Source organism: Drosophila willistoni (genome assembly GCF_018902025.1).
Source record: "Drosophila willistoni isolate 14030-0811.24 chromosome XR unlocalized genomic scaffold, UCI_dwil_1.1 Seg143, whole genome shotgun sequence".
Classification (NCBI taxonomy): Eukaryota; Metazoa; Arthropoda; class Insecta; order Diptera; family Drosophilidae; genus Drosophila; species Drosophila willistoni.
In genome coordinates, this window is record NW_025814056.1 from 7,143,018 (window position 1) to 7,169,297 (window position 26,280).

The 26,280-nt window shown below is 37.9% G+C and overlaps 3 protein-coding genes across 14 annotated transcripts; all 3 read right to left on the reverse strand.

The window, feature by feature from the left end:
- Window positions 1-134: 134 nt before the first annotated feature.
- LOC6645204 (myophilin) lies at window positions 135-10,005 on the reverse strand. 2 transcript variants are annotated; one of them, XM_002068178.4, is made up of 3 exons: window positions 9,701-10,005; window positions 1,186-1,527; window positions 135-1,079 (listed from the first exon to the last, which is right to left on the reverse strand). In XM_002068178.4, exons 1-3 carry the CDS (start codon window positions 9,752-9,754, stop codon window positions 909-911), a joined length of 567 nt encoding a protein of 188 aa, XP_002068214.1. In that variant the 5' UTR covers window positions 9,755-10,005; the 3' UTR covers window positions 135-908. The 2 variants fall into 2 exon arrangements, with proteins under 2 accessions (XP_002068214.1, XP_015033256.1); XM_015177770.3 differs by lacking the exon at window positions 9,701-10,005 and adding an exon at window positions 1,624-1,653.
- Window positions 10,006-13,096: 3,091 nt separating this feature from the next.
- On the reverse strand, window positions 13,097-24,953 carry LOC6645387 (ensconsin). Of its 11 annotated transcripts, none has more exons than XM_023177408.2 (15): window positions 24,871-24,953; window positions 24,012-24,068; window positions 22,157-22,413; window positions 21,900-22,039; window positions 21,294-21,412; window positions 20,302-20,577; window positions 18,673-18,813; window positions 17,317-17,997; window positions 15,700-15,873; window positions 15,469-15,638; window positions 14,468-15,409; window positions 14,169-14,399; window positions 13,717-14,102; window positions 13,473-13,636; window positions 13,097-13,362 (listed from the first exon to the last, which is right to left on the reverse strand). In XM_023177408.2, the coding sequence occupies exons 1-15, from the start codon at window positions 24,917-24,919 to the stop codon at window positions 13,346-13,348; spliced, it is 3,804 nt and encodes a 1,267-aa protein (XP_023033176.1). In that variant the 5' UTR covers window positions 24,920-24,953; the 3' UTR covers window positions 13,097-13,345. The 11 variants fall into 11 exon arrangements, with proteins under 11 accessions (XP_023033176.1, XP_023033177.1, XP_023033178.1 ...); XM_023177409.2 differs by lacking the exon at window positions 24,871-24,953 and adding an exon at window positions 24,763-24,790; XM_023177410.2 differs by having other exon boundaries at window positions 13,099-13,362; window positions 17,650-17,997; window positions 24,871-24,952.
- On the reverse strand, window positions 24,953-26,249 carry LOC6645388 (replication factor C subunit 2). Its single transcript, XM_002068180.3, has 2 exons — window positions 25,975-26,249; window positions 24,953-25,909 (listed from the first exon to the last, which is right to left on the reverse strand). The coding sequence occupies exons 1-2, from the start codon at window positions 26,143-26,145 to the stop codon at window positions 25,079-25,081; spliced, it is 1,002 nt and encodes a 333-aa protein (XP_002068216.1). The 5' UTR covers window positions 26,146-26,249; the 3' UTR covers window positions 24,953-25,078.
- Window positions 26,250-26,280: the final 31 nt, after the last annotated feature.

Here is a 26,280-nt window from a genome sequence, read left to right on the forward strand (position 1 = left end):
TCAAAAGTAATGTGGACGAAAAAAAAAAAAACTCTGCCAAAATTTTAACCATTTCTTCCCTCTTCAATTCGATTTTTCCAAATAATTTGTTCTTATTTTTTGTTTAAAGCTTTATTCAAATTCATCCAAAATGATCAAAATGCAAAACGTTTATTTATAAGAATAATTATTTATTTTCAACAGGCGGGGGGGAATAACATTTAAAATATTTCATTTAAAAGTGTAATAGATATATATGTATGTATACTTCCTCTGTCCTGTAAATACATTTAAATGCTTTAGATATTTAACTTGAAATTTCAGGTGGTTTAGTAGTTTTCAAACAATTAACATTTACTCTATGAGATAGAAGACACTTTTGTTTTAATTTATCATTTTGAATTTCCAACAGTTTTTGAAGGCAGAAGACGTTAATTGTTATAATCAACATTAATTATTATCTCATTTTGCAATGGCACCAAAAATATCGTGCATTATTATTGTTGAATGTGTGTTGTGTTGAATGGTGTTGAAAATAGAATAAAATCATTCTAAGAAATCCGTATGTACGAGTACTTAATAATATTAAATTAAATGTAGTATATGTTATTACATTACAAATTTGAATACAAATACGAATTGGTATCATAAATACATAATTTCAATTGTCTTTTGTCAACGGTGATTTTGTTGCTTTTGATATTTTGTTTTGTTTTGTTTTGTTTCAACGGAGTGTGGAATGTCATAAAAAAAAAAATATAATAATAGATCAAAAATAAAAGCTTGGTAAAAGACTTGGCTTTTGGTTCAATTGCGGAATGTGTGTGTGTGTGTGTGTGTGTGTGTGTGTGTGTGTGTGTGTAGAGTGTGTTTGTGTTTGTGTTTGGTGAGAGAAAATGAATGGAAGACTGAACAATTGTTGCTTCCTTTTACATGTGTCTGGTGTTGCCAAAGTTAATGCCAGATTGGGTGGCACCCTTGTTGGAGCCATACTGCAGAGAGATGACATTCTGACCGGCACGCAGCTGCTCCTCACTGAAGTTGCGCACATTCTTATCAGCCTCCTTGGGTCCAATCGATGGCTTGTTAAAGTTGGAGGCCTTTATTTAAAAATTAAAATGCAAAATATATAGATGGTTGTTACACTTGACTTCACAATGATAATTATTTCCCCATTGGGATTATCTTATATAGAGGTAACCTTACCTTGCGACCCAGCGATTGCAAGCAAATGACCACAGAGTTCAGATTCTGACGTTCCCAGAGATCGACACTCTGGAAGGTCTCCTGTGTGGGGACACCAAAGTTCTTGGCACACTCCAAAAAGGCCGAAATGTTCTCCATACACTTGAAGGCCATTTTGCTTTCATTGATCTTCTTGATAACGCCCGGCTGCAAGGCATTGGCCAATTTGCAAAGAATCACACCATCCTTCAGTACTTCAAAGAAGTTGTCCGTATCACCGGATGTGTTGATGGGCTCAGCGGTAACAGCCTTGATCCATTCCAGAGATTCCTGGGCCAGCTCTTCGCTGTATTTTGAGTTAATCTGCCAAACGTAAAGGTAATCACAAAATGTTCTAATTAGTTAATTAATTCTTTTTGCAATAATGCCACAGAAAAAAAATTAAAAATAAATTATCACCTTGGACTGGTACATAATTTAATCTCTTTCGATCAGCTAGAGTTTCTCAACTGAATTGAAATTATAGATTGAAGTCCTAAACTTGGCCATATTCAGAGTGTTTTAGTATCGCTCAGTTATAATTCATAGACGTGTATATATATAAACTTGAGGGTATTTCAAATGCTATCTGCGGAAATATCGCCTGATAACGTACTTATCGCTAATTGGTTATAAACATATACCTAATAAACTCGTGACACTTTCGAATGCCAACAACAACAACAGCATTAAAAATAAAAGAGTTCTTAACAAACTCTTGCAGTTTCCTCTCTTAGATATGGCGGCGTTAGGCACTCCCCATTTTTGGATTTTTCAATGTGGGGAAGTCAATCCAGTCACGTCGTTCTCAAAATCAATATCCATAGACACACACACAGACAAACACACAACCAAGTTTGGCAATACCAATAAGCTGGAGCAGCACTTGACCATATATGGCTATAAGTTTTGCCGGCCGCTTAGGCGTCCTTCGCACCGATTTTGGACTGGCCCGGTCATAGAGCGAGGCCCACTTGTTAAGCCAAGCCAAACCGCAAAAAAACAAAAAAAAAACATACACACATTGCGTGTTGTATTTCCATTCCATTTGCCCATAAAAACAAATCAAAATCAACAAATAATAATAATAATAAAAAGAACACGAAACATAAAAAAAAACATTGGAAATGTTCTCTCCTTTGCCTCTCCCCTGAGGTCAAATTAGTTCTCACCACTTGGCACCTATTTGATTAGTTTGATTTAATTGAATTGCTTGTTTAGCTAACTGATTTTAGATTAGCAACCATATTTATCAGATATATAGTATATGTATATGCACACCAGAGAGAGGGAGAGTGAAAAAAAAGAGTTGTAGAACGTGTGACGGGGCGAGTCTATTAAAATGAATGATCTCAGAGAACAAATGGAACACGATTGTCGCCAATTGAGTTGTTAATATGTGTGCACCCTCAACACACACACACACACACGCACAGTCACTGAGAGGGGGGAGCAGGGGGGGGGCCTTTCTTATCGCTCTTGGGCTTGGAAAAATGCATACGTAGAATTCTCATAAATTGGTTGAGGGGAAAACAACAGAAAATAAAGCAAAAAAAAAAAAACTGTTGCCCTGTTGATTTTTTTTTTGTTTTGTGTACAGAAATCAAAGGTGAATAAACTGGCACACAAACAACCGGTAGTCGAGGGAGACAGACAGACAGACAGTCAGTCAGTCAATCCCCGGTTGATAAACATCAAAATTTATGACTTGATTTGCCCATATTTTAATGATGATCGTCGCATCGATTGAATGTTTCAATTAAAGTCCAGAGACCAAAAAGAAGTTGCCTTTCTTTGTGATGGTGGGTTTTCTTCTTTGTTCTATCATTAGAATGGCCTCTTTTATATATCAATTATTGATAATTATTATCAACTTGTTGCCAAAAAAAAAAAAAACAAAAAAATTGCCATAACGGTTCAGCAGTTAGTTTAGAAAGCAACCGTTACGTTGCTTTGCCAAAAAAAAAAAATGATCATTTATCATTTCAACTAAACAAAATGACAGAATGACAGAATGAAGCGGGAAAAATGTCCAAAAAGAAAACCACAAACCAAACGTGAGACCATCAATAAAAAAAAAGAGCCACAAAAAATCAAAAATCATTTTGATTGACATTCATTTTGGTTTTTGTTGTGAAAAATCTCTATTGATGATCATAAATTGACACCCTCCGGGGGCAGATGAATAAATTTTGATTATAAATACATATATTTAAAAGAAACAAAAAAAAATAGAAGCCTCAAAGCCAAAATCTCCATACATATATGCATGAAGAAGAACATAAAGATGATCATGATAAGGATGATGATGATGTTCATAAATTAAAAGCCGTTAAAATACTAATGAATTCTAAATTTCTGGCAATTTCTTACACATTCCCAAACACCAAACACCACACAAACCACCGAACCACTAAACACAATATCGTAAATGAAAAATGGCTACGGAATATAATAACGAAATTTATTATTCCCCCTCTCCCCACCATCCAATTCTTCAGCTTCTTCTTTCTTCTTCTACTTATTGTTGTTGATGTGTTGCTCTATACAAATATTTTTAGCGCTATTTTAATGAGTCAGCCAATTCGATACGATCCAATCGAATCCAAACGAAGCAAACCAGCAAAGCATTTCATTATTTTTATTAAGTTTCGCTATGAGTTTAAGTTGAAATTCAACGACAAGTATAAAACAATTTTATACATATATGCAAAAACAGTTGGGGAAAACAAAACTGAAGAATAAATAGCTGAAAGTACAGTATAATTAAGTATATAGAAAACATATGTACACACAGCTTTTGTGTATAATGTGTTCCCCCTCCGCTTATCGATGAAAAGCTAAGCTACTTTTGGAGGTTGCCAAAAGCGAAAAGAGCAACAACAAAACGGAACAAGGCATAGAGATTGTGTATTCTTTATATACATATAGTAGCGACAGAGGGACCGACCAACAGACCGACCGACCGCCGACCACCCGACACATGGTTTATCGCCAAAACCAAAAATGGTTAGAGAGAAATGTCGTTAGCGGAACTCAGTTTTTTTTTATTTTGTAATTAGAATTAGAATTTCAATGACACGCTCGCTTTGAGGGTCAGTTTTTGTTTTTTTTTTGTGGGGCTCTGGGTCAGAGTTTTGAGTACTTTTGATTAATTACAAATGTTTTTTTTTTTTTTTTTTTTTTGTTTGAGCAATTATTAAAATAAGCATGACAATGAAAATATGCTCTTCACCCTATTCACCCCCACACCTTTTAATGCTCACCCTGGTATGATTCGCAACTAAATTTAAACCTAGCTAATTAAATTTGATGCTTACTAAGGGTAAATGCATGTGGACTAATTGTAACCACATCACACGCAATGTGTGCCAGAGACAGAGGCAAGGGCCAAGCCTGGTTTTTAGAGCTTTTAGTTAAATTAAAACACACACACACACTTGTGGAACGGAACCTTCTTGAGAAGATGAAGTGAAGTCCACATAAGTCAAGCATTCTCTCAACTGAAATTATGGCCATAAATCATGAAACAGAGGTTTGGGTCTTGCGGGGTTCATAATCATTTTGAAAACCTTCATTCTATCCCAACTGTCATTTCCATTGAAGAAGATTGAAGAAAAAGTAAATACGAACTACTAGTTTATTCTAAGTCCTAGATTATAGATCACAAAGTAAAAACTTGGTTATAAACATTACAATGAACGTTTCTCAAAATGTCCACGATTTTAAAGATAAAATTAATAAATTTGATAAGTATATAGAATTTCTAGATTTATAATTTTCAAAATGTTGTTTTTTAACCGACTATTCTACGATGAACAACCATTTAGGGTTGGAGTATATAATTCTGCTAAATTTTAAAACTAAATTAATGAATTACTAAAAGTCGGCAGTATTCATAGTGGCCTGGGCGTAATTTTCGGTAAATCCGGCCATGTGGTTTATCCTAATAGCATTAGTGCTTTGTGTATATTTGTCATTGACCAAATTTGGTGATATCATAACAAAAAATCCATTAGGCTAATGTGTGAAATCTCATCGAGTGACCCACGATCACTCATTCGTAGAGCACAAACAATCTTTAAGTCGAATATATGCAAAAGTTTGCCATTTCTATATCTGTTTATGTTGATCAAGAGAAGAAGAAGAACCAGACTTAGAGCAGAGTCAAAATGTGAAATATTCTTTAGTCATTATTTACCACAACTAACAATAGAATTTGTAACATTCTTTTAAAGTAGCTGTCACACAGTGCGTATACGTTATGATTGGTGAGGCTAAAACGGGGAGGGCGGCCAAACCCGTGAATCGGGCATATATTTTTACATATGTATTTGTAGATATATGTATGTATAGTTAGGTACTTCCTTCTTTAAAAATGAACACGTATGCAAAAACGAAAACCCAGAATAACAACCTGTCTCACCCACACACACACACACACACACACACAAACACAGACTTTATTGCACTCCCAGAGAGTTAGTTAGATACAGAGAGATTTGAGTGCTTCGATTCTTCTTCCCACAAATCGAACAACATTTGACGGCAATTTCCGCTCTAAACGTTCATTTTTTATATTTCTTACCGCCGCCGGTAAATGTTGATAATGATGATGATGATCATTGCATAATAATCCATTGTAGGATACACATTTAGCTTTTAGACTTGATGGTTTCTCCCCATGGCCAAAAAGCCAGGCATCACATCGGCGATCGCCAGCGGTTTAGAGATGATGTCATCTCCCCCCTCCCTGTCAACCCGGCCGGCTGGCAGGCGTCCCATGAATTTGAACTTTAGCAATATATTACTCGAGCCCCATAGATGATTAGCTAAAAGATGTGTTAGAGCGTGTGTCTCTGTGTGTGTGTGTGTATTTGCCTGGAGTTGTTGACGCATCGGCAAACACAGATACACAAAAAATGTGTTACGTAAGACAAGTTTTAAAAATTTGTCAGTTTGTCAGTTGGTAATCATCAGTCAAAAATCTGTGGATTATTCATTCCCAATTCGATTTCCGAATACGAATTTCGCTTTCTTTTCTTCCCCCCTACCTCTCTCCCTCCCTCCTACACAAATGCGTCATGTGAACCATGACAATTCGCTGATACACACACACGCACACTCATACAAACATAAACTCCAGCAAAAAATAAATAAAACAACATTAAACTACAACAAAAATGCCAACAATCAAAATGTGTAACGAGGTCAAATTATGTGATTTTTGACTTTTTTTTTTTTTGTGTTGCAAAATATGGACAAGAGACCTTAAATGAAATAAAAACTTATACTTGCCACCAAATTGTAGTGCGTAAGGAGAGAAAGAGAGGGAGGAGAGTAAAGATTAACCCCAAAAGAATCTATGAAACTGGCGAGTGACATAGCAAAATCTGATCCTGAGAAGAAACAACTCCAACATAAGTTTAATCTTTCATATAGAAACTAAACTTTGCTTGCATGACTAATGATCGTCTGTAGAATACAGTTTTATACATTATATAGATGATTTTTTTGCCTTAAGTACATATTTCCTATATTAAGCTTTAGTTTTGCTTTTCTGTGTTCTTTGTTTTGGAATTTTCACCGGAAATCCAAAATAACAATTTGATTTATGATAAAATTGTTTCTGTGTTACCCCCCAACAACTCGACTTTTTATGGCTTATCTAAAAAACAGAATGAAAAAAAAAAGACTAACGAACTCTCCACCTAGGTACATAATACATACAAACAAACATATGTAGGCCAAGTGCCCAACAAGTTTCATTTACGTGATACCAATGATAGGAGGGTTATGTATCCATACATAGATAGAGAATATATGTATATGAATTTGTACGTACGTATGTCTGTCTATCTAACTATCTGTATGGCATGTCGCGGATATAGAATTTTATATCTCTGTCTAGATTCCCATTCCCCCAATGTGTGCCCAAATGCGGCAAAGGTGATTAGTACGTGGCTAATATGCCAATGCCTCTTGGCTGGCGGCGGCCCTAGAAGAGTGAAAGAAAGAAACATTGTGGCAACGTGGAAGCGAACAAGGCTGACAAGAGTAGAATCGACTAATTAACGAACAACGATATATGTATGTATAGTATGTTAGGTAGATGATGGGAAGAAAAAAAAAGGGTTGAAGGGTTGACTCTGTCAGTAATTTGCACCCGAAATTTGAGAGTCTTGAAAATAATGGAAATAATATATTGAAAGCTCATACATAAACTTACCTACCTACCTATATATGTACATACATACATACTTACATATATACAAAATACTTACTAACTATACATACTTGGGGGGAATATCAGAAACAAACAACAATTTTTCAGTTGCCTCACACAGACAGAGACGCAATACAACAACAACAACATTTTGTTTGCTTTTGCCACACACACACACACACACACACACACACTTTAAGTGCTGTGTGACGATGATGGAATAGGTGCTATCGCTACCCTTATATCCCCCTCATCCCCCCTCACCGATGTCTATAACCAACCACATCTCTTATCCCCTTCAAACTAACAAACGCAAACTGCTGTACTGTAGGTTGTTTTATTTCATTTTTGTGTTCAAGTCGTAACCAAGACGCCGCCGCAGCTGAGAAAGGAATGAAGAATGACATCATCGCCCATCATCATCATCATCATGGCCAGCTCTCTTGCTGATCATCATCATCATCCTGTGCTATGTGTGTTCATTTGATCAGACAATTTGCTCAAGCTGAAGATGTTTGTGAGACCAGCAGTAGCAGCTGGAAAATTTAACGTCTAAAATATAGGCGTATCCCCCCCATCCATTGGATCGGCCATTTGATACTCTATTCGCACTTCCAACAAATGGATCTTCGAATTCGATTCTTCAAGTATTTCTGCAATGTGCCATTTCGTTGGGAATCCAACTTAAACAAAGATATCTAATTTCATTCAAGATAAAATTCCTTTTTGCCATTTATCAAGAGCCAACTATGTTAAATTTAATACAAATTATGGTGAAAGCTTACACTTTGGTGACGTTTATAAAGATATGAGATACATTTGCACAGAAATGTATCTACCCAAGAACCATCTCGAATTCTTTGCATTAAGCGCTTAAGATCCGAATTAGTATAGAACGTTTCGTTTTTTAAGGACTGAAGGGGATTATAAAGGAAAATAATCATTGTCGATATCTTCTCCTAAGAATTTCAAAGTCTATCGATTTTGGCAATAAATTATGGTGCTGATTTAGTTCTGTAATATGCAGGGATTGATTAATAAGCCTACGCCAACTAGTGCCACCAAATTCAATGGCTAATTTACATTTTGACTGTAAATTTGACTCACAAAAATGGTTTACATTAAGTAAGTATATATCAGTTACATACATGTATATGTATGTATGTATGTATATAACTCAAGTTGGCTACGATATTCCCTTATTAGACAGAGAGAGAGAGAGAGTATAGAAGTTTCGGTCAGATAGTATGTACGTACATACATATAAATATGTGTTACTCATACCTAGCGGAATTTTCCTGACTTGAGTGTTTTTTTTTGTTTTGTTTGGTTTGGGCAATGTTATAACTGTAACTGTAATTTGTTGTTGTTATTGCTGTTGTTGTTGTTGTTGTTGCTGGTGCTGTCACAGAGTGCACTTAATCCCCTTTACCAGGGCGACATATACAATTTCACTTTGGCTTGGGCATTGCGTAAGCCAGACTTGGCGAGGGCTAAACTGTTGAAGGGAACACAAACACACACACAAACACACATGCAAACAAATTTATGTATACATAGAGGCAACAAATGCATACATATGTACATATGTATGTATGTATGTTTGTATGTATGCATGTATTTCTTGGTAAATTTGTAATATTAAGTGTACCAAATAGGCGGCACTAATGTTGTTAAATTAGTTGCAATTCGAATTGAAGGGGGGAACAGAAAGCATGGCTGGCAAACAATTGAGAGAATAGCTCCCTCCCCTTCTCTCGTCCTATTCCCCTCTTTTTGCCCTAGCATTCCCTACATACAAAAACAGAACGAATCTCAAGGGTTGGAGGATCAGTGATGAGTATGGGAGAGAGTGTCTCTCAATGTTGATAAGATTTCATTCAAATAATTTCGAATGCTAGGCACAACAGTTAAACGTACACCCATACATATGTACACATACACATGCTAATGTTAAGTATGTTTCTATGTATGTATGCATGTATGTCAAATTCATATATACTTGTCACACTTATCAAACAGAAATGAGGTCATTCCTTGTTAGCTAAGCGCAATTTCAAGTCCATTTTCAGTCAAATTTTGCGCTTTTTTTGGCGCGAGCAGATAAAAACTCAACTCAATGACCAAATTTGGTCAATGCAGCTTCCAAATACAAACACCACACACACACACATGCTAGCACACTACATACACAGCCTGACGTTTTATTTTTTGGCAATTTGTTTACTGTGTTTCGTTTGTTGTTGTTGTTGCTTTTATTATTGTACTTACTTTACGCTGGGCCTCAGCGGCAAAACCAGACTTTGGTGCACGATTGGACGACATAATGTTGTTTTTGTTGTTGTTGCTTTTGGGCTACAGGTAAACTGGTTTGCAGGGAACTTTTTTTTTTTTTTGTTAACAAAAAATTATGTAGGTTGGTCGGTCTCTTGGCTCGTTGCACTGTCCACCACACACACTCAACAAAAAATGCTAAATGAAATGCTTATCACGAATTGACGAAAAAACGCCAGGTAAAAAGAGAGACAAGAAATGAGAACTCAAAAGCACGTCCGTTCACAACGAATTGTTACAAAAGTTTAAAACATTTTTTAAAACTTAGGCGATAACGAAGGTTTTTTTAAGCTTATCATGTTACCGGACTGTTGAATAGCAGAATGTCAAAATAACAGCTTACTGTTATTTAACAGAATCTCACATGCTGACTGTTAATTAACAGCTACGGTACAGGGCCGATTTAACATTGTGAGTGGTGGGGCTGCCAAAATAAGAGAACGCCCTTTATGCTAGATTAAATTGATAACGATATAAAAATGAAAATAATTATTTTGCTATGCTAATCAATCCATCAAAAGGAAGCATGTGAAAGATATATCATATTGAGTAACATTCCGATAGCACTTTATGATTGTCACTAAATGCATTCCCAGATTACAATAACTTACGTCATTAATTGTTTGTTTGCAATACAAATTATGTCATAGGCTTTTTTCGTATCGCCTCCTTCAGGTTATTAACTGTTGAAATCAGAAACATACATAAGTAGGTACTCATAGCAAGATAACGATTCAAGTCGTTTCACTTTTCAAATACAATGTGCAGATATCGTTCAACTATATAGTGAGTAAGGTAAGGAAGAGTCATGCTTGGTTATCAGAGAAATCGTTGCGACATTCCAAGAGAGTTATGTGAACCCTATATACATATATGGATGTGGGGTTTCTATAAAACGATATGGAAACTTCTTTTTTCAATAATTTTATGCCTTGAGAATTAGTTACATTTTATTCACACAAATATAGAGTTTTTGATATTTGTATATGGTATTATTTTTATACTGTTTGCATTTCATTTTAATTTCCGCATTAAGAAGAGAACTTTTATTAGTGTTTTCGTGTGTGTGTGTGTGTCTCTGTGGTGTGTTTTAAATAAATATAGGGAATTGCTTTAGTTTTTTTTTTGTTTGTGTACATGTGTGTGATATAATAGTATTAAATATTAAATATACATAATTCAGCTTGATCTTGAAGGGTTTTTTCTTGTTTTTTGCAATTGAAATTGTTAAATGATTTGGATTTGAAGTAAACATTTCATTCTTATATGAGTTTTGTCTTTTGTTGGTTGTTGTTGTTTTTTTTGTTTTGTTTTTTGATTATATCGCCTTTAGGTATTTTATAACATAGGAAAGCATTATTTAACTAGAAGTTAGGGTTTTATTAGTTTTGCATACATATATTGCCATTATCATATCATATTAATATTAAACTATTAACGGGTTTCACATGCGAAACTTTCGGAAAAAATGGTTTTCTTTATCATCATCATATTATCATTCAATTCTTCTCAATCATGCAACATCGTTATCATTATCATCAACATCATCATCGTCATTATCATTATGCTCCTCTCAATCATTAAATCATTCAATTTGTTAAGGCCCTGTCGCTCAGATACAAGTGGATGAGTCTGTGTAAACATTTATGTGAGTTTGTGTATACATATACATACATATATATTGCGTATGATCGATTTCAATTCAATTTACAATCTTATTGTTTCCTTTATATTTTGTTTTCCTGCATGCTAATACAATTTACTAGGCTATGATTAGTGCACAGGGTGGTTGAAGGAGGAAGGCGGGGTTGGATAGACTAAACATAAGAATTTTTCAAAATTATTTAAAAAATAATCATCATAATTTATTTGTTGTTGTTGGTTTTGTTTCTTTTTGCACATGAATAAATACAAATTACAGTTATATATATATATATACACATATATATATGCATGTATAAAAAATAAACGTATTTGTTATCAAAAAAAAAAATATATATATATAATATTAAATTGATATGCATATATATATGTATATACATATGTATATATATTTATTATATGAAGACGACGCACAAAAATAATCTACACTGAACTTTTACTACAATAAGACCAAAAAAAAAGAAAAATAATTGTTTATAATAATAATAGTAATAATAATAATAATAATGACATAAGCATAATCAGAATTTGTTTTTTCTTTTGTTTTTTTTCTTTTGATTCCTATTACAAAATAGTACATTTGTATATATATATATATACTCATCACTCTCCCCTCCTTCCATTTCCATCAATATTAGATTAGACCTAGGCATTCTTTTTATCAAGCACTGATATCTGATATCTATGATTACAGTGTGTGTGTGTGTGTATATATGTGTTTTTTATAGGCTACCTATATTTGTATATATATATATTATCTGATTCTGCTCATGAATTCTTTCTAATTTGGACATACAACAAACAGTATCAGCAAATAATTTCAATTGAATTTGTTTTACTTTCTCTTTTTTTGTTTTGTTTAATAAATAATACCGCACGATTCGTTGGCTCAACGTAATAAACTTAACTTACAAAACAACTGTGCATACTTGAGGGAAGGGAGGCGCGTGTAGGGCGGGGCGGGCAAACTAAACATTATGCTTATGAAAAGGGGAGGGGCGGCGGCTTCAAGGTTCTTGGGGTATGCATTTTCGACTGTCGGCTTTTGAATCTCTCTTTCTGTGTTTCTCTTGATGTTTTCATATTATTTCGTAGAGGGGAGGAGGCGGTCGGAGGTGATGGCGGCGGCGTTGGGGCGCTCATATCTTTGTGCCTCGCTTGAATCTCGCGTAAAGTTCTCTCTTGATATCCATCCGGGGTGGGGTGATGTTCTCTATCACCCATTTGTTTTTCCTAATATGATTTCTATATATGTATTTATAATTTTTAATTATATCCTTCGCTTGTGTATTGGTAATTCTCGCCGTTTTAAGTTATACTCAATTGTAATTATGCACTTTTAAACTTTTAAAGCGTTGTTTTATGTTTTTTTTTTTTTTGTAATTAAATTATGCATCATTCAGATCGCAAATCGAATTGAATCGAAAATTCCATTTTTTGATGCTTCACAAACATTCTTTGATATATAATTGCTTCGCAACGATCCTTAGAGCTCCGAGACGCCGGATATATGTATATGTATATATAAATGTTATATGTGTGTGTATGTGTTTATATCATATCCTATATCCATCTCGTTAGCTCTTATCTTTGTCTTAGTTCTTAACTAATTACATGCACTTTTGTTTTCTCTGCGGCCTCTTTTCATTTTTGTTTTTCCTGTTTATGTATGTATAGTATATATATATATATATATATACATATATAGTTGGGACTTTGTTTTTCATATGTGTACACATACATATATATAAACTTTTATGTTTTCCTGTTTTTCTTTTCGATTTTTGTTGTTTTGTAGTAGTAACCATAGTTTGTCTCCACATTCCTTATTCATGCTCCTATAAATAAATACTCCACACACATTTAGCTATATCAAGATTTAGATTTAGAAAACAATCATGTTTGGTTTCCTCTTCCAATTCACAGCAACGATATATCTATGGAGAGACAGAGACACAGACAGAGAAAGAGAACGAGAGAGAATGATTGACAGATCAGATTAGCGTAACATTGACAAAGATAGATTAATGGGAGGAGGGGTTGGCACCTTTATTCTCGTGACTATCAGCAGTGACTAGCGTGGTGGTTGCCGCTGTGCTCGTCAGCAAGCTGTTGTTATTGTTCAGGTGCAGATCTTGTTGTGACTCAATGCTCAGATCGATCAGCTGCGTGGCGGTCGGAGTCACTGTATCCTGCAGCAGGTTGATGTCACTGTGGGGGTGGGCAAATAGAGTTACATTTCGGTTTAGTAGTCCTCGACTTGGTAATATGCTAGTTTCAATTGCTCTTACTTTTTGTTATTCACATTCTCAATGTGGCCATTGCCATTGGCCACTGCTGGAGTGTTGGTGGTAAACTCCGCCAAGAGCTTGCCATTGCTCACCTGCTGCTGCTGCAGGTTCTTGGCATTTTCGTCGATGATCATTGTGGAGAAGCTATTGATCAGCGAGTTCTCTTTATCTACCACCGACTGCTCATACATGGCCTGGCTGTTGGGTGGCTCCGAGGCGGAGTCAGCTGTCACTGAAGGTGTAACTGCTGGAGTGCTGGGTGAACCACCAGTGGAGTTGTTGCTGCTGCCGCTGTTACTTTCGCTACTGCTGCTGGTGCTGCCACCTGTGGGATTGGCCTCTTTGGGACCTTCTGTCGCAGCTGCCTTGGAACTATCGTTGGATTCCTGAAAATTGAGCAAAGAAAATTTATCTAATCTGTTTTTTTGGGAGAACATTTAGGAGATTGTTACCTTGGAAGGAGTGGCTGCAGCCCCACCCTTGCGTGTACGGGACATGATAGCTTCTACGCGTTTACGCCGCTCTTCCCGTTCCTTCTCCTCACGCTTGAGACGTTCAGCTACCTCCACACGCTGCTTCTCGGCTTCCTCTTTGGCCTTCTTTTCAGCCTCCTCACGCTCTACTCTCTGCCGTTCCTCTTCTTCGCGTTTCTGTTGTTCCTCCGCTTCCCTCTGTTGAGCTTCCTGTGTGTGTGTGTGGAGAATGCAAAAATCAGAATTTGTTCATTCTGAAGACTTTTCCGTTTACTTACCTCGATGGCCTTGCGTAAACGTTCCTCCTCGCCACGTCGCTGTTCTTCAGCCAGGCGTGTTGACTCCTCTTCGAATAGACGCTGTCGTTCGGCCTCTTCTTCTTGGGCTTTCAGTTCGGCCAGACGTTCGGCCTCGAGTCGTTGGCGCTCCAATTCCGCCTGTCGTTCGGCCTCCTCGCGGGCCAGGCGTCGTCTCTCGGCCAAGGCGGCCTTTGCCTCCTCCTCGGTCGTGATTTTTTTGGCTATCATTGATGCCGTCATCAGATCGTTGCCATCAGGACCAGCATTGGGTGCAGGCGGCGTGAGCTCACGCACTTCAGAGTTTTCCTTGCTGCGCGATGGCTTCTTGGGAGCCGTTTGCTCTTGAGGCGGCTGTGGTTTGGGGGCTGCCAGCTCCTCTTTCTCAGTGCCCTCATCTGCTTTCTCCTCCACATTGGCGGTGACTGCGGAAACAGCAGCAGCTGGTATCGGGTCAGTGGCTATCGGTTCGACAGCCTGCGCCACCTGCTGAGCTACTTCTTCAGTTTTTACCGAATTCAGAGCCTCTTTTTCTGCCTTGCTAACAGCCGTAATAGGAGCTTTAACTGCTGCAACTGTTACATCCGCTGAATTATCTACAGGAATCTCGTCAGCAGCTAACACCTTTTCCACACCATTTTGATCAGGAACATAAGGAGCTGTTTCTGATGCTGGAGCTGGAGCTGACGCTAGAGCTGGTGGTGTCAGAGTGCTGCTAGTTGTGGCTGTTGTGGTAGTGGTGATTGTTGTGGTATTGGTGCTGCTAATGCTGCTATTGCTATTGGTGACAATCATGGATCTGGTCATTGCAGAGGTATCCTTGGTTTTTGACTCCTTGGCATGCCTGCTAATGCGCTCCGAGCTGGCTGTACGATTCGGAAGAGCTTTTGAAGCAGATGCAGCCTTCGGCACCATTGGAGAATCCTACAGGAAAGAAGAGAAAAATTAGAGACGAGCCTGACATAGTCTTAGGAGCAACTTACCCGCTTTGAGGGCGTCTTCTTTTCGGCGCTGCTCAAACGTGATGAGCTAGAGGTCACAATTAAGGAGGTGGACATTAGGTTTGCAGTTCGTTTGGGGGTCGTTTGTGCAGATGGCGAAGCGGCTGTTGTTTTCACCGGCGGCTTCTGATCCTTCTTTAGTTTGTTTATCTCTGCAAAAACACACAAACAATAATGTGAGTACAGAAAATATCTCAATTTAAGGATGCTCACCTTCAAGGGACATACCAGTGCCGGCAATACTTGCTGGTCTGGGTTTACGTGGCGCTGTTGCCGGTCGTCTGGGCACTAATCCTGATGTGGACATTGTTGTGGAGGTGGACATGGCGCTGCCGGGCCTTGAGTTATTGAAATGTCCGCCTGGTGTGGCATTGCCCGATCGCGAGCCTAACAATAACAAAGATTCATATTATCAATTCGAATGATGGGAAAGACAATTATTTTTCCATTTGTTGGATTTAGAGGAGGGAATTGTATTTTTTTTTTTTTAACATAAAAGCGCATGTGAATTGTGGCCGTCACCAGAGTTTTCCATAACGAATAAAGACATAAGACCAAAGATAAACACAAAACAAAGTACAGGACAAAAACCAAAAGCCTAAATTAATATACTCTAAAGTTAGCCATAAACCATAGAAAAGAGAACAAACACATAGATAGCGGGCAACATATATTCAAGGGGAATAAGGACATCAAACTTTATACCATAGACAAATAAGGATAAGTGCGTTTGATATATGTGTATATAATGCCCCGCTGTTTCTGTGTGCGTGTGTGAGTATTTGGGTTGGGTGTTTGGTGTGTTGTTGTGGGTTGTTTTGCAATGTGGAAAAAACCAAAATTAAAAATAAACCATCCATGATTAATTGAAAAACGAACAAAAAAAGATAACTATGCCAAAGAAAATGTTCCGCTTCCACTGTGTGATGTTGATGATGATGATGATTATGATGAAAATCATACATAAGAAACGAACGAACGAACGACAGAGATCAATGGCGGTAGAAAAACTCAGCATACAATATGGACAATCGATCAATAGTTCTTCAATCCTTATATCCATTCAAAATGGATCTCGAGAGATGATTTGTAGAAACGAAGAGCTCACTCTTTTGCGCGTGAATCGATGGGTTGCCGAAGTCCTCGAACAACAAATTTGAATGCTTAAGAACCGAGTTACTCTCTTGGAGCAGTTTAATGCAACTCTCATCTTGCAAGGCCCAGCTCTAGGGTAAAGTAAGTATTTTGAAATCTTCTTGCTTCAGGCGATGCAGTTAGAGGTAATTTTTTTATATACACAGATCGGACATCTTAGATCCACAATTGATTTGTAGATACATAATCTCAATAACAAATTGTTGCTCATATGGAGAACATGAAAGTAGAAATCTAAAATCGGTCGTTCATTGTATGTCTTCTGATGTTAATGTTTGGTAGCACTATATATGTATGTGTGAGTAACTATAGGCATGTGTGTGTGTGTGTGTGTGTTGGTATGTTTGTGTTTGTCTGTGGGGGAAGAGGTGTGGTTTTCGAGTTAGCCAATTAAGTGTGCAATGTTCTTTTTTGGTTTTGGTGGTTACTCTAATCGGATTGGTGTTGGTGGTGAAGGGGAATTGGTTAGGTTATAGAGGTTTATAACCATAGGAACTACAAACAAAATTATTGTCATGGATTTTGAATTGATTTGAATGGTTTACAGTGACTACAACTAGCCGCGATTAGGAGGATAGAAGTTCGATTATGGTGTGTTGTTTGTATTATGAAGTGGGTGGTTGGTAGCTTTTGAATTGTTTGTTTGTTTGTTTGATTGTTTGTTTTCTCACACACCTGCATTCACTAACAAACTAGAAGAGTTCATGAGCAACAATGAGTTTGGATCGAGATCGAGATAACGATAGGGGTTAGTAGTAGAAGTCGCATATTGTTGCTGGCCGCCACGCCTAGTCGCGTTCGAGTAGAAGGATGCGGAAGATGAGGCAAATGATGATTGAAGATATTTTTTAGTTGCGGCAGTTTGTAAGCCAAGATTGGATTGGCGTTGTGGTTGGTTGTGGTTGTGGTGGTGGTGGTGGTTGTTGTGGTATTGGTATTGGTGGTTGTAAATTGTTGGTGTAGTGCCATATGTTGACCACGAAGAACTAATCTGTGTCATGCTCTTACTGGAGTCACGTTGCCCAGTACTGCCCAATGGCCGGAAACTGGTCGAAATGCCGCCGCCCAATGAATATTTTCCACGCTCCCGATGTGTGGTGCCCGCTAAATGGGTCATGCTGCGCGACATGTTACCAGTGGCACTGTTTGTTCCACTGCCACCAGCACTGCCCGCCCGCTTGGAGCGTGAACCGGCGGCATTTCGCCGACCGACACCGCCGCCCAGCGAGGACGTCTCGTCCAGCATCTCCAGTTCACGTTCACGTCGCTCCCGTTCCAGAATGGCACGAACATGCTCGCCATTGCGTCGTATTGGCTGGGCCAGTTGATCCAGTCGATTCATCGAGTAGGCACGTCCTGTGGTGGTGATTCACGTTAGTGATAAGTGAAAAAGTGGTTCATGAATCAGAAACAGTTTTGTTTTTGGTTTTGAGGGTTTTTTTTTTTTTGGTTTTGGTAGCTTCGTTTGCATTGTTTTGCAGAGGAGATCCTTATTTAGCTAATTATTTTTATACAGAAGACGGCACAATAAAAAAAAAAAAACAAATGGGGAGGACAGAAAGTGTGTGGTTTAGGCTACAGAATGCGTGAGATTGAGATCGAGAAAGTGTATGTGTGTGTGTGGGTGGTTGTGTTGTTGTTGTTGTTTGGTGTGTAGGTGGTAGTGGGTGCTTACACAAAAATAGTGCTAGGTAGTAGGTAACATGGTTTCCTTACTCTCTGCCTAAGCATTTTCTCATAAAAACAATATAATATAATAAATGCACAAATTAACAAAAGAAAAGAGCAAAAAGTAAGGGGTATTTGGTTTTTTTTTTTTTTCTTTAAAGGGGTAGGCGGGGGGTGGGCAACTCTAGGGCACTCGGGAGGACTTGGCACCTACAAAATGGGCTAACCGAATGATAAGGCAATGGAGATTGATTGATTGATGATTGATTGTGATGGCAGTACAATGAGATCTTAGATGATAGCTGTAACTAAATTGTTTTTTTTTTGTTTTGTTTTAAGTTTCAATGGGGGTCGCATTCTTACCTGGGGTTCTGGCTGGCGTGGTGCTCAATGAGCTGCGCGAACCATAATGCCCGTCTCGGGGGCTGGGTATTGTTGGCATAAGGTCCGTTTTCCTGCGGTAAACGCTTCGGAACACGATGGGTGATGTGTCAACGATATCTTCTGCAATATTGGTTCGAGTGGTTTTTGGAATTTGGATTTTTATCTTTCTTTCTTTTCTTAAATCTTTGATAACAGGCGTAATAACAAATCGTTAAGAGAGAGAGAGAGAGAGAGCAAATTGAACTCCAAAAAAAAACAACTATTTTAACTTATTCACTAAGAGCAAAAAATAAACCAAAAGCAAAACCAAAAAAAATTAAAAAAAAAAATAGCTTCAAGGATATTTACACATTACACAGGCCGACATTTTTGAAGTCATGAAAGAGTGTTTAGGGTTCAATGGGTCTCTTATAGTAATTTGAGCGTGCTGTCATTATTCAAATTGACCTCATTTGCAATACTTTATAGTATAATATAAACAAATTATTATCATAAAACATTATTATTTGAACCTATAAATATATTAGGTATGATTTAAAAGCAATTTACAAAATATCAAGGAGGCGTTTTCTCATTATAATGCATAATATCCTACACTTTGGATATGGTTCCAAAATGAGTCAAATTTGAGCCAAAAAGTATTTCATAGGGATTAGGGATTCGAAGAATTTGAATCTTTTTAATTTTAAAGAATTATTGGAATCTGGATGTGATGGACAGAATTAGCGTACCCGAATTAGTTAGGAAGACCTCTTAAGTTAAAGTGACCAAAAATCATGTCGGCCTGTGTTATCTGAAGGTTTCACAATAAGATGGATGCAAATTTATTCAGAATTGGAATTCGTAGAGGAAGTATAAATTATATTAACTATATGGAGCTCCTATATCATTTTGTATATACATATTATAAGTCGCAGACCGAGATTGAGAGAGATTTTCGCCTGGAACTGGCATTTCGGAGTTATTATAAAACTTTACTCCTTGTAAACATAAATTCAAAGATATAGAATCTCTAGTCCCTTTTGTAGGACTTCAGTTTATATCCATCTTATAACCTAAGTTTGATGTGTAAAAATCTTGTCAAGTAACAACCATGCCAAGGGAAAAAGAAAACAAGCTACTTTAAAAAAAAATAAAAAATTCACAAGAAAATAAGCGAATAGCCTTTTCTGAGAGATTTTCTGCGCTGCTGCTGTTCAAGGTTAGAAAGTCTCAACAGCAAAACGCGACAGGGAGAGAGAAAGAGAGAGAGAGAGAGCGAGCGAGAAAGATTGAGCCAGGCACAATATTAGGAGCTACACAACTTGTGGGGGAGCAGGGGTCGACGGAGTTTATATATCATGCAAAAAACTTGGAAAAACATGCTGAAGGAGACTGTTAGTTGACAAAAAAGATTAGCATCAAAGGGAGACAGGGGGGCGGGGCAGGTTAACAGATTGAACAGGCATTTATGGTAGTAGTAGGTGAGGAATTTTAGGGTAAACAACAAAATATGGTAAGATTATTACTAAAAACAGGAACATAATAATTATAATATTATTGGATTTGGTAATGAAGATTTAAAAGAAGTTGACTAGAAGAAGTAGAAGAAGAAGACAGAACCCTCACCCTTACGATACGAGTTATGATTGCTGTTGTTGTTGTTGTTGTAGTGGTGTTGGCTTGCAGCATTTGTTGTTGTTGTTGTTATTGGAGTACTATTATTATTATTATTTTGTCTGTGCGCGGTTGTTGTAATATGTTTTGAATTTGAATTGGGTGGAGCTGGCCCATCAATATTTATCTCACTGCTCGCTATTGATAACGAATACCGCTTTGGCGGCTCATCATTGGAATAGCCCCAATTGAATACCTCATACATGGACGAAGATTTGCGTCGATGATCTGTGTGTGTATATGTGGTTGAGTGTGTATGTGTGTGTATGTGTGTGTGTGTGTTTGAGTGAGTTTCGGTTTGCAAATTGAGTGTATTAACAATTTGTCATCAATATATATATATTTATTTATATATATTTATGTATATTTAAGGGATAGATAGAGAGAAAGAAAATTGGTGGGATATTACAGAGGTGTGATTACAGCTTGCTTTGTTTTCTATATTTGTTTGTTTGTGTGTGTGTGTGTGTGTGTAAATTGGGTGTCTGTGTGTGTATGTGTGCAAAATCATATATTATACTAACAATAAGTATTCAAAATTGTACTAGAACAAAATCTATTTTGTGCCGCATATTATACATATATAAGGATATATATGTGTATATGTAAAAGGAGAGAGATACAGAGAGAGAATTAGGGTACATTGATTAAGATATAACAGGATATATCATTGGATCATAGGAAAGTGGTTAAGGGGTAGAGGAGGTTGGTCGGGCGGTCACACATTTAACAAAATAGAAAACAACTGAGATACAAACGATAACTGCAAAATAAAATATATTAAGATTACGTGGTGTGGTGGTGTCATTTTCGTGTGTTTGTGTGTGTTTGTCGTATGTTGGTATTGGTATTGGTGTGTGTCGTGTGTGTGTGTGTGTGGGGGTTCAAGTTGCGTTCAAGTTGAGTTTCAAGTCTCGTTTGTTCGACATTTCCCATTGACTCACCATCATGTCTGTCCGTGGATGATGAAGCACGCTTCTTTGCACCACTATCGGCAAGTTCACGCTCTGAACTTCGACGTGAGAGCGAGGCGCCCGCTGCAACATTCGATATTGATGTTGATCTAGAAACAATAATAATCAACCAATCAATAATTAGATAATGACAATTAATCAATCCATAGATAAGGGAATGCATCGACGGGCGACATTGACTCTCAAATTTATTGAACCGATTTAAACTCTGTTGTTTCAACATTCTATTCGTCTATTGAGGTGGGGGAGGGGCAAAAGCCTTCTCTTTACTATTAGTTACCTGGGCACAAGTTTAACGAACCGAAAGACTTTCTATTCGGTGCTAACGATTTTTCATACTTCGCTCAGTGGAAAAAAAAAAAACACCGGCAATATCTAACAAGCATTTGGCACTTTTATTGGACTTGGCAACATTTACTTGTGGGCGCGGTGATAAACGATTTAGAAAACACCGGAATGAAGGCCAAAACGTAATCTAGTACCAATAAATGCATTTTGCTTGAATAGAGTGTTCTTTTGGACAGTTTCTGCATTGAGTGCATTCCCTTCTCTATGGATCGTAATTACAAATTTTACCTTCTCTGGCCCCAAAAGGCACTGGGCGATACCAAACCATAATCCGCAGGCACATCCAGTAAACGTGGCGTTGATGAACCGAAAGCAAACACTATAGAGTTTCTATCCCTTTTCTTTGTCTCTATTCGCGATTCTCGTTCCTGCTTACATATATAGATAGATAGAGAGATAACATATTTAATTGTGCTTTTTTTTTTTGTTTGTTTGTTTGTGTTTTGTTTTATTTGCCCACAACAACAGCAACAACAAGTTCTTACCAGATTCTTTTTCAGTATATATTCGCGTCGCTCTTTCTCGGCCTCAATTATGGCTTTTTTCCGCTCCTCCACCTGATGACGCTTCTCTGTGTCACGGACCCGTATCTCCTCGATGCGACGTCGTCGTTCCTCTTCCTTTTGTTCGCGATACCTTTGAGCTGCCTCGGCCTGAGCACGCAGCTCTTCAATTTTCCTTTGTCTCTCCTCATTTTGTCGGTCTCGTGCATATTTTAGTTTCTCCTCTCGATCTTTGGACACTGGAAAATGATTTAGAATAAATCGCCGGGATAGCGAAAAAGAGAATTAGTCGTCATATTGATTTGCCCAAAAAAAAAAAAAAAAAAAAAGTGATAATTCCTTTTGCATATTTCGCTGTTTTGGGCTACCTGTAGCCAAAAATCAATAAAAAATAAAAGCAAAAACAGCAACAACAAAACAAGTTTCATTTCTCTTTTCGTTTCGGTGTTGTTGTTGTTTTGTTTTTTTATTTTTTTTTTATTTTGGCATTTGCCGGCAAGTTATTTACAACGCGCTGACGTCATCATCAGACCGACCGACCGACCAGCCGTCCGTACACTAACTATGTGGGTCAATTGACAAAACAGAGAGCGACCGCCGACCCAGAGCCGCCCCCGCCCGTTTAACCCCTTCACAACTCGCAGAGAGTGTGCAAAAAAAAAATGGAAAAAAAAAAGAAAATGTAAGCACACATTAGTGTGAGTGTGTGTGTGTTTTTTTTTTCATTGAAATGACATTGGACTCGCAAATATGCAAAAGGAAAACGAAAGAAAAGATAATAAACATTGTTAACTTTTTTTTTTTTTGTTGATAGCAAACCAAACTAGTAATCGAACGAATGAAAACACTTGCGGGCGGACGTTATCGTTGGGATTGGAGTTTTTCGGAATTGGAATTTCATGACGCAATTAACATTTAGTGAAAATGCAATTCAAAGTTGGAGTTTGCGGGGTCAGATTTTAATGTACGATGATTCATTTGATTCAAGGTGCAAAATATCAAGCTCTCGAATAACAACTCGGAAATCCTCAAACACAGACACAAAATCTGTAGCCAAAAGTGATTGACGACCTTGTAGAACATTTTCAAGTCATACGGTTAACAACAATTGGATGGACAGACAAACGGACATTCTCTTTACAAAGTGAATAGTGAATAGGCATAACTATCCTTCCTTTCTTTATACACTACCGATAAGTTAAGTTTTATATTTAGATTTGTGAGGCGACACATTGTTTTGTGTTTATTTTTAGAAACTACGACATACATCTTAAGAACTGTCAACTATTAAGATAAGAGATAAGAGAGACCCATGTAACCCTTTAAGCCATGTTATAGATAGTTTCAAAATTCAGTCTGCTGACAACAGACAAATCGGGTCTTTGTGCTCTTAGAGTTGTAACAAAGTCATCAATTGTAGCAATGAAAAATCAATCGAGACCATGGCAAGGTCGTTAAGCTGGAGTCTAGGCCTCTTCCTCAGTATAAACGGTTAGTAAGTTTAGTGAGATCATGCTCTGGGGCGGGGCAATATAGTTGGAATATACATATGTATGTAAGTACATATATTGAAGGTGGAAGGAATGTGAACTACCTTGAGAGTCATCTTCGACAGGGCGAGTGTCGCCGCCCACCTGAGCAAACCAATGCAGAGTTGTGCCGGCTGATGCGAATGCGTGGGCTAGTTCAGAATGAATATTTACACACAAACACATACACACACATTGGATATATGTATATGTGTGTGTAGATGGTTAGAGTTATATTTACATATGGTCGAACTTTATGTAACAAGTGGAGACCGACCAACATTAAAAGTATATTATTGTAAGCTTACCTTTTCGTTCGGCGCTCCCCTCTCGGCTTTCGGGTCTCTTTTGGGGTGTGTTTTCCACTGCAAAGCAAAATTCAGAAATTAGTCAAAAAAGGAATGAGTTGAATTAGTTTTTTTCAGTTTTTAAGTTTTCATAGAACTTTTCCCTCCCACTCCCTAACACCCATTCCTAACAATAGTTGGCTCTTTTCACTCAATCACAGAATCGTATCGAATGGGAAAATCAATGGGCTTCTGTTTTGCACTTGTAGCCAGAAGAAGAAAACACGCATTTGTCTTTGGAGGAGGCAAGGAGAGCGGAGGGTAATGCTAAAGTAGGCAGCCAGAATGAGGAGGAGGAGGCGGGGATGGTTATGGCTGGGGGGACACACACATACACAAACAAAACTTTCAGCTGCACGATGACGAAGCAGCAGCGAGACAGCAGCAACGGAAAATAATGTTTTCCTCTGGAAACATGAACTTATTTATAAACTCAAACTCCGGTTGACTTTTTCTTCCTCTTCTTCTTCTTTTTTTTTTTTTTTTGTCTGTTGGTGGGGGTGGGGGATAGAAAACGAAAACATTATGCACATAGGCTATAAAGAACACACGGTAGACAGCAGCATTTGCCACCCATATGAGAGAAGGCTTCTTTTAAATTTTTTTCGTTTTTTTTTTCTTCACTTCGTTTGCTTTGTGCGTGTGTGTGTGAGGTGAGTGAGTGTGTGTGTGCTGCGCAATCAGTAGAGTCTGACAGACAAATTTTTGGCACCTTCAGAAGACATTGCTCCGGATAGTTGTTTGTATTCTTCCACTTGAGTTAGATGGTCAAACTTTTAAGTTTCGTTTTGTTATATGGTAGACAATATTTAATGCCTACCTCCTGGATTAGTCGAATAATTTTCGTGCTGGCCCCCAAGACTCGCCATGTTCACTTTACTGCAAAAACTAAACGTTAGAGATGACAGTGCATGTAGTGCGATATTTATCGATTAGTGGTGATAATTATCGACCCGGAAAGTATCGAGTCGGTTTATCGATAAATGTTTTTATTTTTATTTAAAAAAAAATTAATTACTAATTAAGAATTAGTTAGCCTCGGCCACTTGGCAGAGGCGGGCCAGCAAACCAGTAAGCTGTAGAAGCGAATTGTTACCATCGACGATTTTCATGTGTGTTATGCCGATCTCGCGTATAAAGTTTAACTTCATCTGTTCGTCGATATTCAAGCGTTTACAGACACGAAAAATATTGCCAATTATATCCTCTGGAGCGTAGCCCAGTTTCCATAGTTTGGCCAGAATTTTATAAGCCTTGTGTATGTCATTGCCGGCACAATGATGCAGCATGTCCTGGAGCAGCATGGGATGCGGTTCATCGCAGACTTTGAAAACATTTGGACCCGTAATATCACCAAATCCCTGAGCAGTCGATTGAAGATTGTTTAATGCCTGTCGCATATCACCCTGTGCCGTAAATACAATGGCCTCCAGGCCATCCTCCTCATACTTGAGATTCTCCAGCTGGCTGACCTCAATCAGCTTGGCCATCACCTGTGAGTCGGAGAGCTTTGTGAAACGGAGCATGGCGCAGCGAGATTGTATAGGCTCGATTATCTTTTCACTGGTATTACAGGCCAGGGCAAACCGTGTGGTATTACTGTAGATTTCCATGGTACGGCGCAAAGCCTGTTGAGCGCCCTCCGTCATGCTGTCCGCCTCATCCAGAATGACGATCTTATGCCGACCCTTGGGTAGGGTAACTTTTTGTTGGGCAAACATTTTGATCTTGTTGCGTACGACATCAATGCCACGCTCGTTGGAGGCATTTAACTCCAAGACCGCCTCCTTGTAGCTATCGCCCAATAAAATGCGTGCCAGACACTGGATGGTAGTGGTTTTGCCCACACCAGGCGGACCCTAAAGATATTTTCATTCATATAAATATTACAAGAATTATATCAAAAAAAGCTTGTCTCACTTACCGCTATGATAATGTTTGGAGCATTTCCTTGAGTCGCAAACACTGAAAGACGCGCCACGGTATCTTCATTGCCGACAATTTCGTCGAATTTCACAGGTCTGTACTTTTCAATCCATGGCAGACTGTTATTGTGCCGCTTATCAACAATAACAACTTCAGGTTCCTCTGGCATTTTTGTTTGTTTGAGTTCGGGTATTTTTATATTTAGAATTTGTTTATATCAACTTTTGCATGCTTTGCACACAATATTGGATTAGGCGGGAAAATAAGTGTTGCCAGATATTTAACATGGTCTGCGCTCAATTTG

Excerpts from the sequence above, each read along its gene's own strand:
- LOC6645387 (XM_023177408.2), bottom strand. The coding sequence starts at position 24,919 with ATGGCGAGTCTTGGGGGCCAGCACGAAAATTATTCGACTAATCCAGGA. Across the intron at positions 17,998-18,672 it reads CACGCCAGCCAGAACCCCAG|GACGTGCCTACTCGATGAAT; the intron begins GTAAGAATGCGA and ends TCACCACCACAG. Across the intron at positions 15,639-15,699 it reads CACTGGTATGTCCCTTGAAG|AGATAAACAAACTAAAGAAG; the intron begins GTGAGCATCCTT and ends GTGTTTTTGCAG.
- LOC6645204 (XM_002068178.4), bottom strand. The coding sequence starts at position 9,754 with ATGTCGTCCAATCGTGCACCAAAGTCTGGTTTTGCCGCTGAGGCCCAG. Across the intron at positions 1,528-9,700 it reads CCGCTGAGGCCCAGCGTAAA|ATTAACTCAAAATACAGCGA; the intron begins GTAAGTACAATA and ends TACGTTTGGCAG. Across the intron at positions 1,080-1,185 it reads TGCAATCGCTGGGTCGCAAG|GCCTCCAACTTTAACAAGCC; the intron begins GTAAGGTTACCT and ends TTTTAAATAAAG.
- LOC6645388 (XM_002068180.3), bottom strand. The coding sequence starts at position 26,145 with ATGCCAGAGGAACCTGAAGTTGTTATTGTTGATAAGCGGCACAATAAC. Across the intron at positions 25,910-25,974 it reads CTCCAAACATTATCATAGCG|GGTCCGCCTGGTGTGGGCAA; the intron begins GTAAGTGAGACA and ends AAATATCTTTAG.